Source organism: Halichondria panicea, chromosome 1 (genome assembly GCF_963675165.1).
Source record: "Halichondria panicea chromosome 1, odHalPani1.1, whole genome shotgun sequence".
In the NCBI taxonomy this organism is placed as follows: domain Eukaryota; kingdom Metazoa; phylum Porifera; class Demospongiae; order Suberitida; family Halichondriidae; genus Halichondria; species Halichondria panicea.
In genome coordinates, this window is record NC_087377.1 from 13,172,074 (window position 1) to 13,190,942 (window position 18,869).

The window sequence follows — 18,869 nt, forward strand, 5'->3', positions numbered from 1 at the left end:
TATACAATGAAAATTTGACGCATGCGCAGACAACTAGTACCAGGCCCAGTTGTTCGCCTAACCGTTATAAAAGCGAAAACTCGGCCTGGGATCGAGGCTAGATCAGATGGTGCAAAAGAAAATGTTTTATCACTGCTTGTTTCCTTAGAATGAGTGTCTGAACATCCATTGTGTCTGAACATAGATGCCTAATTCTAGCGATAGAACGTAAAGTAATAGTAGCTGTTCCACAAGGTCAATTACACGTATAGCCTTGATTTTAGGCCACGTTATAAATTCCCCAGCAACAAATATTTCCAGAATTTACTCGGCGCTCAATTGGAGTAAAAAATTATTTGTTGGGCTTGGCGCTTCTTTTAGAGTGGTGCTGTGTAATTCATCACCTTATATAATGTTAATAGGTTGAAATTGGTGATGTATAGGAGTATGTATGCATGCATATATCCTGCCAAATATCTGCTGCATCCTGTGTATGTGTGCACGAGTGTATATTATAGTAAGAGAGAGTTGCATACATACTTGATTGAGTACTATTGATTACAGATACATATATAAGTGCAGTGCAGTGCAGTATGCAGGGGGGGGCGGGGGTGAGTCAAAATGTCAGTTGTCTCCCATAAGTCCTATTTATTATATAGATGTCGTATATATGTAATACGAAATAGGTGTCCAATATATGAAAAAGGTGTACTATAGTATTAAAGAGGTGTCTTATATATGAAATAGGTGTCCTTATATATGAAAAAGGTGTACTATAATATTAAAGAGGTGTCTTATATACGAAATAGGTGTCCTTATATATGAAAAAGGTGTACTATAGTATTAAAGAGGTGTCTTATATACGAAATAGGTGTCTTATATATGAAAAAGGTGTACTATAATATTAAAAAGGTGTCTTATATACGAAATAGGTGTCCTATATATGAAAAAGGTGTACTATAGTATTAAAGAGGTGTCTTATATACGAAATATAGGTGTCCTATGTATGAAAAAGGTGTACTATAGTATTAAAAAGGTGTCTTATATACGAAATAGGTGTCCTATATATGAAAAAGGTGTACTATAATATTAAAGAGGCGTCTTATATACGAAATAGGTGTCCTTTAAAAGGTGTTTATATACTAAATACGTGTCCTATATATAGGTGGTGTCTTAAATATAAATGTGTGTGTGTGTGTACGTGTGTGTGTGGAGGGTTAGGATTAACTTGTTCTAAACTTTCTTTGCTATTCTCTTTTAGGGCAGTGAAGTTTATTATGCCTCGGTGCGCATGCGCAAGCGAGGTATACAGTAGTGTTTTTGTGTGTCTGTGTGTCTGTGTGTGTATAGACTGCTACAGCTGCTCAAGGATGAATCAAGTGCAAGTAAGAGTTTCTATAGGCTTCTAGTCATGTTTTCTTGGATTTTAATTTGTGGATTTGCAAAATAATGCTTCGTTCTCGAGTTATGCTTAGTTTTGCTTACTTGGAATGCCATTGCAGCCTTTTCAGAAGAGTGCGTAGCAAAACTTGTTCACCGAGTGTTGCTACTCTACTTAGTAGTTAGCTCTGCACTAAAACGCTAGCTGTTGGTAGCTTCAAGGGTGAGAAGAGAGCTGCAAGGCTCTGCTGACGCAGCCATTAATTTTAGACTCGATAGTTTTTAACAATAATCATGGTTGATCATTACCTACTCTTTGAGTTTCCGTTTCCCTTGTGATTCTGCCTGCATGTAATGCAAAAGCTATTAATTTTATGTCATGTAGCTTTGGCACCTCACCGAGGCATCAGCACCCGCAGTGCTTTCACTATTAGAATATAAGGCAAACAGCATGTGAAAATTGCAAATTCTTATACATGTATGTAAAACGGTAGGTGGGTGTGGCTAAAACTACTACAGAAATAAACCATAGATAGTAGAGGAAGGGGATTGGAAAAGGGATCACGTGAGCTTACGTTTGCAACGTAAGCCTCTGGACAGTCCGCATGTCAACCAATAGACACCTTGAGGTGTGATTTCACTGGTTTTGAGGTCAAGAGAAGGTTTGCAAATGAGAGAATTTTTTAATACTAGGTAAGTAATTGTATGAATAGCCCTAAAACTTGTCCTTTAGGTATGGCTAGGTACAAAATGAAACATTATTACTACTGTGTGTGTGTGTGTGTGCATGCGTGCGTGAGTGATAAGGATCTCAACTAACAATTTGTGCTACAGAAATATCATGGATTTGGCTAGCTTGTCCATATTTGTATTCTAAGCACGGAAACTCACCACTCAAGTCTTTGTGGATGTGCTGCTTGACCAGCTGCACTCCCCTGGTCACCCTCCAGGTCTCCTGAGAGTACAGCCTCACATCCTCAGCCACATAGTACCTGAGGGGGAGGGAGAGATAGTGAAATACAGTGGAACAATAACAAAGGACCCTACAAATTTCCTATGCAAAATAATTCCGAGCGAAGCAAGGCTCTAATCAGATTCATTTTAGTGGTGGTAGCTAGCTAGTGGACACATTCATTAGAACTATATAGTGGCTTAATTTGGTTGCTGCAGACAGTACGGTTAATTGACTTCAAAGTTAATTGGACTAGTTACAATCTGCAAGGACAATTAACCTCTCTACCGTGGTGAAAAACCTACTGTAAAGAATACACGTAAAATGAAGTACAAATGGTATATGCATCAGTCAACAAACACAATCTGTACTAGGGTGGGTGGATTTGGTAAAGACTTCAGAATGGATAAGCAACAATCACACTGAGCCCAAACAGACGGTAAAGACACACTCTACAATAAATATTAAGAAGTAAGGGTCGTAGCTTTGTTGGAGGGCCTACTACCATTATTTGATGAACATGATTATTACTGGTTGGCTGGTAGCAAGTGTCACTGTGGGTATAGGTGTGGTTGTCTCTCCTCCGTGGAAATACACAACTGGAAGGGATTCAGAGAATAAAATGTCTCATGCTTGATAAAGGGAACTTCCAGTATATTGGTGTATTCGAAGAAGTATGTACCAAAGTACATGTATGTTAGAATGAATGGCTTGTACACCGTCTCACTTTTAGTTTATACTCATTACCACTAATTAACATGCCAATCACTTCTAACATAGATAAAGGAAAGGGATTGGAAATGGAAGCGGTACAATCCATGTTTCCCCGTGGTTTAATCGAGGCTGTTATTCTACATGCAGTGGCGTAGCCAGGATTTTGAATTTTGGATTGGGGAGGGCAGGGCTCAAATTGTTGAAGCATAGACGCTGAAGTTTATTCACTAAAAAAAGGTCATCACTTTTCCTCAGCAGTAAGCATGCGCATCAGATGGCCCTGCCCACATATCCATTACATGACATCATTCTAGTAACTACCGTATAGCGCGAAATTTTCGAGGGGCTTAATTTTCGTGAATTTCGTGGGTTAGCAATCCTACACGAAAATTAAGTCCACGAAAATCGTTCTTTACCTGCTATAACGTGCAAGATTTAAAGGCGTGGCTTCCGGTAAGCAGTCATTCCGCGAACATTGTGCAACGAAATGCTTTTAGAGGCCATTCCACGAAATATAAGTTCCTCGAAAATTTCGCGCTATACGGTATGCATATAGTACTCAGAATAGATCGACAGATTACAGTTTCAAGCTAAGTTGAAGTTGATGGAGCACAAAAGGAGGGGGGCTCTAGCCCCGTCAGCCCCCCCTCTGCTGTATGGATGTTATACAGAGGACCTTTGGATGCAAGTCAGAGTAAAACCCCAAATACCAATATAACTGTGTTTTGTGTCTTGGGTGAGATCCAGAGGGGGCAATTTTCTGCCAGCCAATCTTAATCCAGCTAAAGGAGATGTAGTACTAATAAAACCTTCCTGATGCTGTTAATTAATGTAAGACGCAGCTTACCTCCCAATAACAGCACAAAGCACTGGTAAAGACTGTTTATACAATACCTGCCTGAATTCCTGAATGATCGTCTCTTAAGCAGAGTTTTAAGTCAACGCTATCGTTTCCACTAATTAAAAAGTGAAACACAGATGAGATCAAGGGCATTCTAATCACAAGCATCAAGTCTATGTACGTTAGCACGTGATCCGCTTTTGTTTCCAATCCCTTTAATAATCTATGCTTCTAACAGTGACTGCATACTCACCAGCCTCACAAATAGTCAGGAGTTTCTGAGAGATCTCATTGAGATGATCCGTCAGCTCCAGCAACTCTTCATCCGTCAAGCAGCTGCATAGCCTCAAAGATCCACTACACAATAAACGTCAAGTGAGACTGAGAACTAGCTCTGATAAAGGGTCATGCATTATTTTGATGGACAGATTATGATAAAGGATCACAGTAAATAATGAAAGTACCGCGGGTGCTGATGCCTCGGTGGAGGTGCCAACGCTACATATAGTACATAACATAAAACTACTAATAGCTAGCTTTTATACACGTACACATTATTAATTATAATTATCATGATGAATTTTGCTGCATGCAATCAACCAATAGTGGGTAATGATCAACCATGATTGTTGTTAAAAACGATCGATGCCAAAAGTTCAAGTCTAAAATGAATGGCTGCAAAGTCAGCAGAGCCTTGCAGCTCTCTGCAGGGGCGGATCCAGAGGTAGTTCGTTGGGTTCGTACGAACTACCCTTCCAGCTAGTATATATTAGCTAGCTAGCTAACTGTACTGTCGTGACAAAGTCGTACAAAGTACGTCCTCTCTGCTTAATAAAAGGGTGGGGCTGGTTCTCTTTGCATAATAAAAGGGTGGGGCTGGTTCTCTCTACATAACAAGAGGGTGGGGCTGGCTACTGCAGCCACATTGATTTGCACCGTGGTCAAGCGATTATTATATCTAGCCATGAATCCTTGACTCCTGGTGTAAGAAGAGGAAAGTTTCAGGTAAGGGAGAGTGCATGACACTGCATATTGAATGACACTGCATACTTACATGTATAATTGCTATAAAATCAATAATAATTATATTGATGGTCAAGTTCTACAAGTCTATATATAGCCAAGTCTCCTCTTCACCAGCCACCACCGGCTGTCTTTCCACTGGGGACCACTACTATCTCTCCTCCAGTCACAACTATCTCTCCTGTGTTTATAAATCATGAGGGAGAACATGAGGGTTAATTAGTGGGCGTGGTACTTTAAAAGGGGCGTGGTCACAAAAATTTCGGCGCTGCGCACCGAGTGAGCTTTTTGCGCGGACAAGAATTACTATAAGAACCCCCCTTCCTTAAATCCTGGATCCGCCCCTGCTCTGCTCACTCTTGCAGCTACCAATAGCTAGCGTTCTAGTGCAGAGCTAACTACTAAGTAGAGTAGTAACACTCGGTGAACAAGTTTTGCTACAGACTCTTCTGAAAAGGCTGCAATAGCATTCCAAGTAAGCAAAACTAGGCATAACTCGAGAACGAAGCATTATTTTGCAAATCCACGAATTAAAATCCAAGTAAACATGACTAGAAGCCTATAGAAACTCTTACTTGCACTTGATTCATCCTTGAGCAGCTGTAGTGGTCTACACACACAGACACACAGATACACAGACACACAAACACACTACCGTATACCTCGCTTGCGCATGCGCACCGAGGCATAAAAAGACCTAGCTTGCAGAGTTATTATTTGAGTATAGTCTACCATCACTCCAGCAAGATGTTTAGTTAACACTCTACCAAATCAACTTCTCTAGTTGATTTGGTAAAGAGTGTTAACTAAACGTATGAAAAACAACATTGTTGACAGTTGGATTTTAGTTTTTAGTTAACTAACATAATTATAGCAAAAACATATTCCACTCTATATTCATGCATGCACTGGTCTAGCTAACAAAGATCAATTAGATCAATTAATCTAGCGTTACACAATAAACACCTAAAACCAATTTATTAGTAGCCGAGTGACCATGTCTCAGAATTACGCTGCTAATTAAGCTAATGACTATTACCACAAGCGGAAAACCACACATGATAATGTTTGACTAATTCGTTAGAAAGGCGTATATACGAGCTGAAAATGCCTATAAGCTTACAGCCAGAGGTTAATCCCATTAGCTAATTATTAACAGATTAACACAGGCCTTGAATATAGAAGTTCTAAGTTCTCTCGGATGAAATGTCTGGCTTAATTACGATACTATAGTCCTTTTCAAGGGCGTATGAAGAGAAGTAGGCATGCAACTACAATCTATCAAATTACAAATAGGAGGGGCGTGTGAACTAAAAATAGATTGCACGTGCCCTTACTCCATAAAGCTAGCTAGCTAGCACTGTACTGTTGGGTAGAGTTGGCCACAAAGGTCAATAAGCGGAAGAGAAGGACCGATGCTAGACTAGAAGTAGCCATTAATCAATTCTAAGCTCTTCAAACTAATTTTGCGGTAAATTTCTAGTATAACAGTGTTCACGCCCACTATCACGCCTATTTACGTGTGGGCGGTTGGTTAAATATAGTATATCCTGCTGACTCATCAGTTTTTTGACGACTACACAGTATACATTGCGAGTTGCATGCCCTCTTCTCTTCATACGCCCTTGTCATTATATTATCTGCATACACTATATAGATCCACCGGGACCACCGTCCAACATAAGACACTCCATTCCGAGCAGCTCAGCCAATGAAGTTAGTGTGACTATTGGTTGGAATCCTCCTACTGAGACTGGTGGTAGAGATGACATTGCTTACATAGTGACCATCTCACCTCCGGCTCAGCTCTCTGCTACTGTCCTCACATCCACCTCTGTCACTGTGACTGCTCAATGCAATGTGGACTACACTGTCAGTATTGTGGCTACCAACTGTGCTGGGAACAGTACAAATGCTGAGTACAGGTTTACGATTGGTAAGTTGACAGCTTATTTATTTTTTGGAAGCGAACGCAATTCTGAGAAAAACGCCCATGGTCCGGGTTGTAGTCGACTAGAGGCTGTATGCTAAAGCTTATAAGAAACTATAGGACTGCGCATGCATGCTCAAAAGAACTTTTTCATCATCGAATTCGGTTGATACTAAAAAGCAACTTTATATCTCTCTAGTTAAGTCTCAACTGCTATATAGCTCACCACAATGGAGGCCGATGCTCATTAAAGATATGCAGTCTCTTGAAAAAATACAGAGAAGAGCGACTAAGTTCATTCTGGGCCAAGGTCTATCTCTGCTAAGCTACAAGGCAAGACTCATCAAGCTGAATCTCCTCCCTCTCGTGTACTATCTAGAACTGGCAGACATAATGTTCTAGCTACATAACATCTTACAAAAACAGAACTCCAAGATACGACACTCTGGACTATGTCACACAAACCACTGGCTACACCAGATCCTCGGACAATCATAGACTAAATCACAAGTACTCAAGAACAAACACTCTCAGACATATTTACTACATTTGTCTAGAGTGCCAAGACTATGGAATAGCCTGCCACCAATGGAGATGAACCTCACGAGCAGCACTCTCAAAGCCAAATTGAAGAATCACCTCTGGCAACACTTCCTCAGCAATTTCGACTCTGACGTTCCTTGCACCTTTCACTTTAAGTGCCCATTTGTTGCATCATGCACTCACGCCTAATTATTAGTTTTGTTATGGTAACCTGTGTCTACAGGCTTGCCATCAACTGTACTAGGTCAGTGCTACCAAGAGCGCATAAAAGAGAGAGAGCATGTAACTTCGCATCTGCTACAGTACAGGCAGAATCCAAAACCACTACTATAAATAGAACAATTCTTGAAATTGCTCACTGCTGCATGTGCATGGAATGCAATCCCACGTGACCATAGTTCTATTTATAGTAGTGGTTTTGGAATCTGCCCATACTGTAGCAGACGGAAGTTACACGCTCTCTCTCTTTTATGCGCTCTTGGTGCTACATATATACATGATTTATTTTGTCTTTAATGCTGTAAAATCATATTGAATTGAGTATCTAGAATCTTCTGAACATGTCTGTACAAGGAGGAAATGAAGAATGTTACTTACTTACGGTACTTTATACTTTATATTTACTTACCGTATAGTGTGTATATTTCGAGGGTATAAATGTTCGCGGTTTTCGCTTGAGCAATGCAAGCTTACCATTAATGTTACGTTCAGTTGTGGATTGTGGCTCCCCTCCCTCCATTTTCAATGCATCTCCTGGAACATCCACGCCTGGTACAACTCTCGGAGGGATGGTGACCTACACCTGTGACGCTGGGTATGAGGTCTCCACTGGAGTCACCACAGCAATGGCTACCTGTATGGCTAATGGGATGTGGGGACCTCTACCAACTTGTCAATGTATGTGAAGTTGTTACTGTCACTGATATAATACTTAATTGCATTAACTGTGTTCTCACTCACTCAGTTGTGGATTGTGGCTTCCCACCCACCATTGGAAATGGCTCTCCTGGAACACCCACCAGCACAACCTACCAAGGGACAGTGACCTACAACTGTGTCATTGGGTATGAGGTCTCCACTGGAGTCACCACAGCAATAGCTACCTGTATGGCTAATGGGATATGGGGACCTCTACCAGCGTGTTCACGTAAGTCATGGATTGGAGAAGTTTTCTCTATTTCCTGTCTACTTTATAGCTGTTGACTGTGGTGTCCTCACTTACCCCTCTAATGGAGCAGTGGACACTTCCTCTGGAACCACCTTCATGATGACTGCTACCTACTCTTGTAACACTGGATACAACATTGTTGAAGAGGCCACTAGGACTTGTGGGGCTACTGCATTGTGGACTCCAGAGGCCCCGACCTGTGCACGTGAGTAGCATGGATAACTGTGTACACTGTGTCCACTGTGTTCATATTTCACAGCTGTTGACTGTGGTCCTCACTGTGAATGCAACATTCTACTATTAATTTGTTGCAGTGCTTTGTCCGGACCTCACCATTCCAGCCAATGGAGGGATCACATACAACCCAACCATCATCCCTAGAACTGAGGGTACCATGGCTACCTACACCTGTGACACTGGCTACCAGATGACTGGATTGACAGTGAGAATGTGTACTGTCACTGGATGGAGCAATGGAGAAGACCTTGTCTGCACTGGTAAGTAGATTGATGCATTCGAGCTAACGTGAGACTTGGGGTAAACTCTCAGCCACCTGTTCTGACCTAGCCTCTCCAATGGAATAATCAGCCAAACTCCTCAACTAGACTGATCCAACAACATACACAACTAACGACTTAAATGATTAATTTTCTTTGCAATTTATGAAACCTTCACATGCATGCATGCATGCATGGTCAGTCAATAATTGGTATTTCTTAGCAGTCAGATGCCCAGCGGGAACCTATCAAGAAGAGTTGTCAACTGGAGAGAGTGCTTGTGTGCCTTGTCCTGGAAACAGCTTCAGTATTGTTGAAGATAGTGTGGAGTGTATATGTTTCAGTGGCTATTACAAGACGGAATTGGAGGGACCAAATGTTCAATGTTCATGTAAGATTCTTAGATAATAAATAATTGATTGTTTGGAAGTACAATTCATGCAGATTTATAATTATATATACGAATTGTATACAGTGTATATATGTGAAATATTTACCAACATGACATGCTTGTTCATTGATGCCGTATATAGCTCCTCCGAACAACTGTAAGAGTTTGCAAGTAGTTACTGAGAGAACTCGAGGTAACACAATCACTGTGCGTTGGGAGAGGCCTGAGATCACTGGGAGAAACGACCTGTACTACAACATATTCTACTCTGAGGATAACCAGACCTTCACTCAAGACAACAGCAGGCCGTATGTCAAACAAGATGCCCTGGTGGACTACTCAGTGTCTGGTCTGCGACCACTTACCACCTACACCATCCGAGTGATCCCTGAGAATGGAGTGAGTGATCAGGAAGAGGGAGGGCAGAGCAAGACCTGTGAAATTGTGGCCAGGACTGAGGATACAAGTGAGTGGACTTGCATGACTGATACCATTCTGTAAGAAATGTTTTAGTGTAGAGTTGTATGATAATTATATGCATATTGAACTCGATAAATAATTCCCCTTGCGAAATTATAGAAGAGGGCATCAATGAATGAAATTGTACCACCCTGCCTCAGGGTCTAATTCCCCCTCCCTGGTGATTGGTTTCTGCATTGTTGTGGTTTGGACCACGCCCACAAGGTCGTATGGGAAGATCACTGGCTATGACGTCAGGTTTATTCCTCAAGGGTCTGGTTCAGATTTGGTGGTGTCTAAAGGAAGAAGAGAACTTTTCCATGCAGTTGGAGATACTGGGATAGTCACTGACAACGTCATGGTGCAGGTATATTATCCACTATACATCAAAATTTATGGCAGTAAACCTCCAAGGACGAGGGTGAAGCCCCGAGGCCAAGGATGGTTTACGTTTGCCATAAATTCGAATGTAGTGGACAATAAGTGTTATAATTATACCCACTTGAATTAGAAGTATTTGCTACCTAAGCTACCTCATCTTGGATACAACTAGCAAACAGTCTCAAAAACTATTGAAAACGAACAAAAAGCTTGTGCCTAGTTGCTATGATACAGACCCCAAGTGGGGAATAATCATTATTATATAAATCTACAATTGCAATAAATTATAATGTTCAGGTGAGAGCAAAAACGTCAGCTGCAGAGGGGAGGTGGAGTGAGCTGGTGCCACTGGGTAAGTTTTATTGCGAAATGTAATGTCACACCTCACCTAGTATGACATAATTTATATTATACAGGTTGCAGGAATGCTGATGGTTTTGCTGGCCCTATCCATGAGTGAATCAGACTTACAATTTACTGTTGTGAACTCATAATTATGATGACGCCCAATGATCAATACTTTACGCTATATGACCTTATTTAGAAAGTTCTGTATTTGTAGTGTTCTAGAAACTTCTTCTGTGTTTCTGTTTTGTATATATAAATAGTGCTGTCTCATTACTTCTGAAAACCTCTGTGAGTCTTACCTAGCTATACTAAACGAGGTATTAGATCCCCTGCCAACAGTAATCTATATAGGGTCAGTGTATGATAATAATACTGACTGTACTGTACTGTATACTCATGATTCATGTACTCTTGGATGTATATACATTCCCAATTCAGAGTGCAGGTGACTCAACTCTTGATATACCATATAGCGGATAATTTTCGTATGAACCACCAAGTTTAATATTTCTTCTTATAGCTCAGAATAGTTATGTAGAAAACCTGTATTGCGCATAATTTTTGGATTAATACTCTAATTCCAGAAAATGTTTGAGGACTATACCAACATAATTCTCTGTAATGTGATCTCATCCTGTGCAGGTGAGTGAGCCATCGTTGCTGGCATCCATGGTCGCGAGGATGACGGTGCCTACTCTATCAGGTACGTGGTTTCGATGATGACCAGGATAATGGCGAGGAGTTCACATACTCTGGGAGTGGAGGCCTTTTGGGCAACAGGAGGATGGCCAAACAGTCTACGAACCAGAAGTCATGAACAAGTACATACACCATTAAATCAAATCGGTGGCCATAATTATTAAACTACAGTAAACTGTTATAATTTCAGTTGTATTATGATTTTTGAAAACTTAGAGCGAGCCCTTTCAAATGGCTCGAAATTATTTTTTTGCTAATTTACCAGAGTATTGTTGCAACCTCTCCCCTACAGGGCCCTTGCTTGTACGTGTGATTTCTCCCTCAATGACAAGACAGGGGCTTTATATTACATTGACGTTGTAACGGATATATTGGAGTTATGCACTAGCCGAATTTCTTGTTTCTTCGCTTTTTCGCGCTTTTCTTTTCCTGGAAATCCTATAGCAACGTTCACATTGCAAACGTTTTTTAATTTTGATTCCCTTCATTAATTACAGTAGTACATTAATGTTTCTCTAGATCTAGACTACACCCACAAATTTAACACAAGCAATTTAGTGGTGTTTGTGTTTTTAAAAATAATGTTATCTAGATTCTGCAATAGATCTAAAATGTAGTTACTATTATTCAGTTGTTTACTGTTGCTGCAGGTAAGGACTTATGGGCCACCAGTCACCGTGGAGACCACCTCCACACAGATAACCATATCCTACAAAACATCCTACAATGTGACCATCAGAGCTGTCAACTGTGTTGGAATGAGTTAAGAACCTTCAATAATATTGAGTAAGCCTCATTGGGAATGTCATCATTGATTATATTTGGCTGCAATTTTATAGTCATAAAACATACATATACTCGTTTCCTTATCATATTTGCAGTTGTGTGTCCCACACCGTCTACTGCATGCTGCTGGTGTTACCATCACCAACACACCTCCTGTCACTATTGGTGGATCCATGCTCACCTTCACTTGCAGTGGAGACAATGGAGTGATAACCTCAACCTGTGGCAGTAATGGGTGGTCTCCTGACCCTGGGAAATTTGACTGTGGCATTCCAGTTACAGGTGTCATACATGGCTATTAACTCTCTAAAAGGAATGTTAATCTCATGCATTAGATCCCCAGTCACCTGTGGTTCTCCTGCTGCACCGTAGAGAGGTAGTGTGGACATCAATGGTGAGACACTACCCTTCTCACTGGGTTCACAGGTCAGTGGCGGATCCAGAGGGGGTTCTTTGGGTTCAATTGACCTCCATTTGAGAAAGAAGTGAGTGGGAGGCTCAAGCAACTAGTTAGCAAGTTGTTCCTTTTCTTACTAGCTTTCACGTGCACTTCTTACTTACCTTTAGTCCTTGCTAGTACGTCCTGCGAAGCTTTGTCTGTGCAGTTTCAGTAACTATGAAGGCTAAAAACTCTTCAGTATAGTGCATGCAGACTGCCTATGAAAAGTGATGACCTTGTTTTTAGGAAAAAATTCGGGGAGCTTGTTGTGCAGAGATAGGCCAGGTGAAACGTAGCTGTTTAGAGAAGATTGAAAAAGTTTACAAATGTATTACATACACCGCCTTTGTTCCACATTTCTCAATGGCAGGTTATTGGGTGCTCGTAATACAAACATATCACTTTCTGACCGCGTCCATATAGCCAACTGCTCTCTTCCTCTTGAGCTGTGCAATGGTGCTACAGTGGACTATGAGAGGTGAATGAGACAGTGTTGGAGGGAACAGTGCTGACTTACCAGTGGGACAATGGACTCTCACTGACTGGACCTAACAACATCACTTGCACTAATGCTGGAGTCTGGAGCACTGATCCTGAGGCAATCATGTGTGTACTTGTGACTGAAGGTGATGAGCTTTGTAATTGTTTGCTATCCCAAGGTACATACTATCCCATCTCACATGCAGTTTCTACTGTTGCTCCTTTGTTCTCCACTTCTGCAACTGTCGCTATCAGTGTGGTCATCACTTTCATTGTCACTCTAATCATTGGATTCATTACTGGACTGTTGGTGATGCATCTTTTCTTTCGTAAGAAAGCAGTGTACTTCCTGGCAAATGAAGGACAAGCTAACGCAGCGTCCACTGCACCAGTTGGTCCTGTTTATGAGGTGGTGTCACCCAAAGAGGACATTGAACTCAACACAAACCAGGCGTACGAACCATTAAAGTCGTTCACTCATTAATTTTTAGTTAATTGCGATCATTTTGGCTTGTTTATAGACCTATAATTATATAGACTTGTATTCTAATACTATATAATCATAGATTGTCTCATGCAATGACATTTATATATCCCTATAATTATACAGGTTATTTTTTGCTGTAAATTAAATGTGGTTTTTCTGACTTCCTCAATCAGACTGAAATAGTCTTTATGCCTATGATTAACAGTTATTATGCCTCGGTGCGCATGCGCAAGCAAGGTTGCGTGTGTGTGGACTGGTCTAACTGCAGGCGGGTCCGACCTAGAGCTGGTCTATACAGTATAGTGACAGCAAGCAAGCGTAAGCATGATTGCAGAAAACGTACGGTTAGTTTGTAGCCAATGTAGCCAAGCATTCGTATATGGCTTTGTGGTAGGAGACAATAGCTAGGTTTCATGCAAACAGTTCGGCATTTGTGGCAAGAAATTGCATGGTTAGTTCCAAAGTTAGTGCATAATTATACTACAGGTGTGTATACTACAGGTGTGTGCAGAGGCAATATACATGTGTATTATTATTATTAAGTGTTCAGTTCAACGTCGTATATAATTCAACGTGGTAAATTAATATTCGGTTGTGTTGGTTGATGAAGAAAGTTCAAACCACAGTTAAGTGTAATGGCCCCTAGCGGGAACTCCTCAGTGTGGGGAAGGTGTGGGCCGGTCAGTGGCCAGTAAAGGAAACTCCAAGTGTATGTAAACCCCTCGTGTGGGGAAGATGTGGGCCGGTTAGTGGCCAGTAAAGGAAACTCCCAAGTGTATGGAAACCCCTCAGTGTGGGGAAGGTGTGGGCCGGTCAGTGGCCAGTAAAGGAAACTCCAAGTGTTGTAGACAGAGTCCCCTCAGGGTGGGAAGGCGGGGGCCGTTCAGTGGCCAGTGGAGGAAACGCTATAAGTGTACGGAAGGTGAGGGGTCAGTCAGAACATGTCACATTGAACCCAAGTCCCACCGCGCCCCTAACCAATTTTCTCTGGCCGCCCAGTCCCCCCCCCCAAAAAAAAATAGTAGAGGACATTGAAAAAAAAAATGATAGGTACCATTGCCATGGTGAATAACCTATTGGACAGCAGGCCAGTGATGGAATGTGGAAGAAGAATAGTTAACCCGAAGTTCACCGGTCTAGGCCTATATACTCATTGTAGTGGCAGTAGGTTTATGGTTTCTGCGTGGGAAACCCGTTGTTATGGAAGGTCCCTATAATATTATAATTAGAGTGTCATTGTGGCACAGTCATGCAGGTCAGTCAGTATGAATGAAGGGGAGGAGAAAAGTTCTGAATGTGCTTGTGTTGCCCAAAAACCAAATAGTATAGACGTATCAGGCAATGGGTCCAGTGTTTCGCCGGATGTTAGGGCGTTTCCACATCCGGTGCCGTATATAAGCCACCTGATCCGGCCGATGACACTGAGAATATCCCGGACAATCCACCAAAGGCCGACTGGAAATGGCGAGGGGGTGATACAAAGCCGGGGGTGGTGGCTTATCGTAGTGAAGGCCGGGGCCCACGAGTTTGGTATGGATAAGTCAGTGTGACAAATGCCATTTTGCTCACATATAGTTTGGCTCAGAATGTGCAAAGGGCGGATGAGATGGGTCAGGTCATGCCTGGTGGGTACCAAAAGGGCTCACCCAAACTGAGACAGATACTCATGTTTGTAGATAACCTGGATAATAGTGTAATGAGCGTCAAGTGTAAAAAAAAAAAAAAATGTATACATGTAGACACGTATGCGGTGTGTGGTTATAGAATATCAACGACTGGGGTTGTCCGACCATCATATAAATGGCTATAACCGGGAGTTGTGACTCAGGTGAGACACATTTCCCACCCGAATAAGAAAGGAAATATACTTAAATTATATTAGGCTTTGTCCGCCCTCGGGTGAGACCAGTAGGGAGTGGGGAACATTAAGTTGTATCTTCACTCACTACCCTAATAAGATGGCAGTTTTAACTATAGGAATGTACCTTTGTACGGGGATCTTAGCTGTTTGGAAAAGGTTGGGTTGAGTGGTTACGAGCAATAGTGACTCCATTGGTGTGGAATCATTGAAAATCAATGTTGGAGGATCACCCTGAGAACTTACCATGAGGGGGATCTAAAACGGTTTTAGTTTTGTATGTTTCAGATCAGGTGTGTGTCCCTTCGGCCAGACGATGCAGCATCCAGTTAGTATTTGGAAAAGGAAGTGCAGAGGATTGCCATTTTAAAGTGAGCAGATTAGGGGTTTTTCCCAAGTTAGGGAGGTTGATTGTTGATATCTCTCGGATGGCAAGAGTGTTAATGACGGAATCGACCCGGAGTTGTGTTTGTTAATGTATATGGCCAAGTGGATGACGTTGTGAAAAGATTGTTGGATTAGGCCAACCTACAGGTTTGGTCCGGTGGTACACCCAGTGGATCAAAGGTTGTGGGCCATGGAATGAAACGGAAGAGTCTTTATGGACGCAGCATTGTCATTATTTTGGGGCTGAGATCGGCACCCAACACTGTGACCGAGTGTGGATGGTAAAGCGTCTGGGGGTTGCCACTGTCACTGGTCAAATAGTGTGTTAAATAGGGCTGGTGGCACCGCTTATTGAATATGTGTGGCACTATAATTATTGGGATGAATTTATTGTGTGTGGAGCAGATAACTGTGCAATCAGTGGCTTACAGCTGAAAGACATTTGCAGACCTAGCAAAAGAGAAGTAGAAGGTCCCATTTACATTTCTGGGGTTCAAAATTAACTCTGTAGAGGAGCAAGTTCGACTGCCGATGGCAAAAGTAGGGTGTTGTTGGAAGAGTGAATGCAATGTAAAAAAAAAAACCAAAAAAAAACCAAAAAACCAAAAAAAAAACCAGAGTTGCTGTCAATCGTTGGGAAGCTGCAGCACACAGCAACAGTAGTTTGGTCGGGATTGCTTGACCAAAGTGCCGGTGTCAATAAGTATAAACCAATTGAATGCTGGAGCTCATTCAGAGTTTTGTGTGGTTGGAACGGTATAAAAATGTTGGCTCTCTAAGCAAGTTGGTCCCCACAACAGTTCTAGCTGACGTCCGAGGCCTCAGGCTGCAGGGGTTGTGTGGCATTTTACGAGGATGAATGGTGTCAACTGGCATATAGAGTATACTAAAGTAGAGGATAAAACATAACATGGCGATCAAGGAGTTCGTGCCAATTGTGGTGGCGGCGGTATTGGAGGGAAGGCACTGGGAAGAGCGATGGTAAATTGTCGATGAAATAACCAAGTGGTGGTAGCAGTCATCAAGAGTTGTGCGTGTAAAGACGCTTTTCTCATGCACCTATAATTATGGGCTTTTGTGGACAATTTGTCACGAGATCGCTTATCTGATTTTCTCCAGGCACATCAGGAGGCTCAGCGTCTTCCTGTCAGTAGTACCGAGATGTTTGTCCGTAATGGTTAGCCAAGTTCTCCAGAAGAACCTACAGGGTTGGACAGAATAAGTATAGAGACTTATGTACATTGTATGGTATTGTGAATGGGTGTCAAAGTAAATAATGTATAATTATGTGGTACATGTATCTTACGGCTTATCCTATGGTGTGCACAATAAAAACATACCTGTCAGCAGACTGACATGATTTTGAGGACCCACTATAGACTGGCCAAGAGGCCGAAACTGCAACTGGTCTAAAAGAGAATACGCAGACTGGGAGTGTGTAGTAGCTCAAAGCGGGTCGGTTTAACAGTAAAATTTGCAAAATGGTGAAAGCAGTTCGGGCAAATAGGGGAAACTGAATGAGCCAATTATGTTGTGCATGGGGATGCAGTGTACTGTGTTTTTGGAATCAGAGATTTGAAGATAGGGCAATCAAGAAATGGTAGATAATACGTTCCAGGCTTACTGTATAGAACCCGGCACTAAGAGGGCAGCGATGTCATCAAGGTTGATAGAAGGAGGGACTCTCATGATCATGCACTCTTCATGAATGGAGAGACACCATCTCACACTGGCAATGGCATAAGGTTTTATTATAAAGTATTCAGCATCACTGCATATTGTCATTGTTAACCATCACATCATATAATTAGTAAAACCAGTAGGTTTTACATAGGATTGGCAGTGGGTTTGCCTGTGTTTAGCAATATTTCAATTATTTTGACTCATGTTCAAACTGTTCTATCTCTGCAGGGAAAGGCCACATCAAGAAACTGGCTGAACAGATAGTTTATTTAGCCTTTTCTCTCTTTGTATCTCTCATTTCATAATCCATAAACATTTTAATAAATGAATATTTTCATTTTAAAAATTGCACTATTTCGACGTTTCACCGCTCTTTGTCTGACCATAGATTGAAGAGTTAGAGGGATAGGAAACGGTTTGTATCTCGAGTAACATCCGCGCTACGCTGCGGTTTAATCGAGGCCATCATAACAATATCTATTTCTACACTCAGTGCATAATAAACTACAAGTAACTGTGCTTAGTCCGTGCAACTCACTTATATTTCAAGGTCTATACCTATTGTAGTAGTCATAACCAGCACGCTTACACGTTATATGTTCCAATAGCTCTAAAATAGCCTTGGGAACATATAACTTTATTGGAAAGTCTCTTTTTACTGGGTGTGGTCAGACATTAGCAAGTACTACACGTGGCTCATGGACTAGGCGTGTTTTAAGTTGCTGAAAGAGATTATGTCTCGAGGAAACACAGCTTTGGGAGTTACCCGGCAAAAATGTGCTTAATAGCCTCGTTCATAGGGCGTAGCGCGGATAATTTTCGAGGCTCCACTGCAGATTCAATGTAAAATCATCACGTGCACCACTCCGTTTCCTATCCCTCTAACTCTTCAATCTATGGTCTGACTGACTAAGTAAGTAAGTGAGTAAGTAAGTAAGTAAGTAAGTAAGTTTCTTGCCCAGCATTTACTCCAAGTACAGCCATCTCCAGGACATTCTGCACAGGGTTTCCAAACGACTACAACCTGGATTACAAAGCGCTTCTTCAGATTTGTGATTGCTTCCACGAGGCAGATGACCTCTCAGTCTCTATTTCTCTTACCTAGACAATTCCGCCATCTTTAATGACTCAGCAATTGCGTTGTGGCCAATAATAATAGATAGGCGTGGCTAATAAACCGTGCGCCTAAAATCAGTGCAGCAGTGCTTTTCCAGAGCCTGAGGTGTTCCTTTTCTTCACACTGTTCAGCTCTAGCTCCCTTTCTCTGACAGGTATGCTATATGCACTGGCTAGATATCATGCTCTTAAAATGGCTGTCATTTAATACTGATTCGCAAATTCAACATAATTATCAAGCAATAAATTATTACTCATTATACTATAATTATTAGTCCAGAGATATTCTAGAAGATATCTGATTAGTCCTGTCTTCTCTTCTTGTACT

The 18,869-nt window shown here is 41.6% G+C and overlaps 1 protein-coding gene and 1 long non-coding RNA gene across 4 annotated transcripts; both read left to right on the top strand.

Annotated features, from left to right (window-relative positions):
• Positions 1-7,933: 7,933 nt before the first annotated feature.
• LOC135348509 (sushi, von Willebrand factor type A, EGF and pentraxin domain-containing protein 1-like) lies at positions 7,934-12,106 on the top strand. Of its 3 annotated transcripts, XM_064546740.1 has the most exons (10): positions 7,934-7,964; positions 8,074-8,259; positions 8,327-8,509; positions 8,559-8,735; positions 8,845-9,027; positions 9,251-9,418; positions 9,561-9,884; positions 10,039-10,244; positions 10,556-10,610; positions 10,675-10,889. In XM_064546740.1, the coding sequence occupies exons 1-10, from the start codon at positions 7,949-7,951 to the stop codon at positions 10,716-10,718; spliced, it is 1,542 nt and encodes a 513-aa protein (XP_064402810.1). In that variant the 5' UTR covers positions 7,934-7,948; the 3' UTR covers positions 10,719-10,889. The 3 variants fall into 3 exon arrangements, with proteins under 3 accessions (XP_064402810.1, XP_064402820.1, XP_064402828.1); XM_064546750.1 differs by lacking the exons at positions 10,556-10,610; positions 10,675-10,889 and adding an exon at positions 11,249-12,105; XM_064546758.1 differs by lacking the exons at positions 10,039-10,244; positions 10,556-10,610; positions 10,675-10,889 and adding an exon at positions 11,249-12,106.
• A 4,514-nt stretch (positions 12,107-16,620) lies between these two features.
• Positions 16,621-17,040, top strand: LOC135350616 (uncharacterized). Its single transcript, XR_010399212.1, has 2 exons — positions 16,621-16,723; positions 16,862-17,040. It is a non-coding gene; the product is annotated as an uncharacterized LOC135350616 (long non-coding RNA).
• The last annotated feature ends 1,829 nt before the right edge of the window (positions 17,041-18,869 follow it).

What these genes read in the sequence shown, in the direction of transcription:
- LOC135348509 (XM_064546740.1), top strand. An exon ending in ACCTCTACCAACTTGTCAAT is followed by an intron (nt 8,260 to 8,326) that starts GTATGTGAAGTT and finishes TCACTCACTCAG; the next exon opens with TTGTGGATTGTGGCTTCCCA. An exon ending in AGAGGCCCCGACCTGTGCAC is followed by an intron (nt 8,736 to 8,844) that starts GTGAGTAGCATG and finishes AATTTGTTGCAG; the next exon opens with TGCTTTGTCCGGACCTCACC.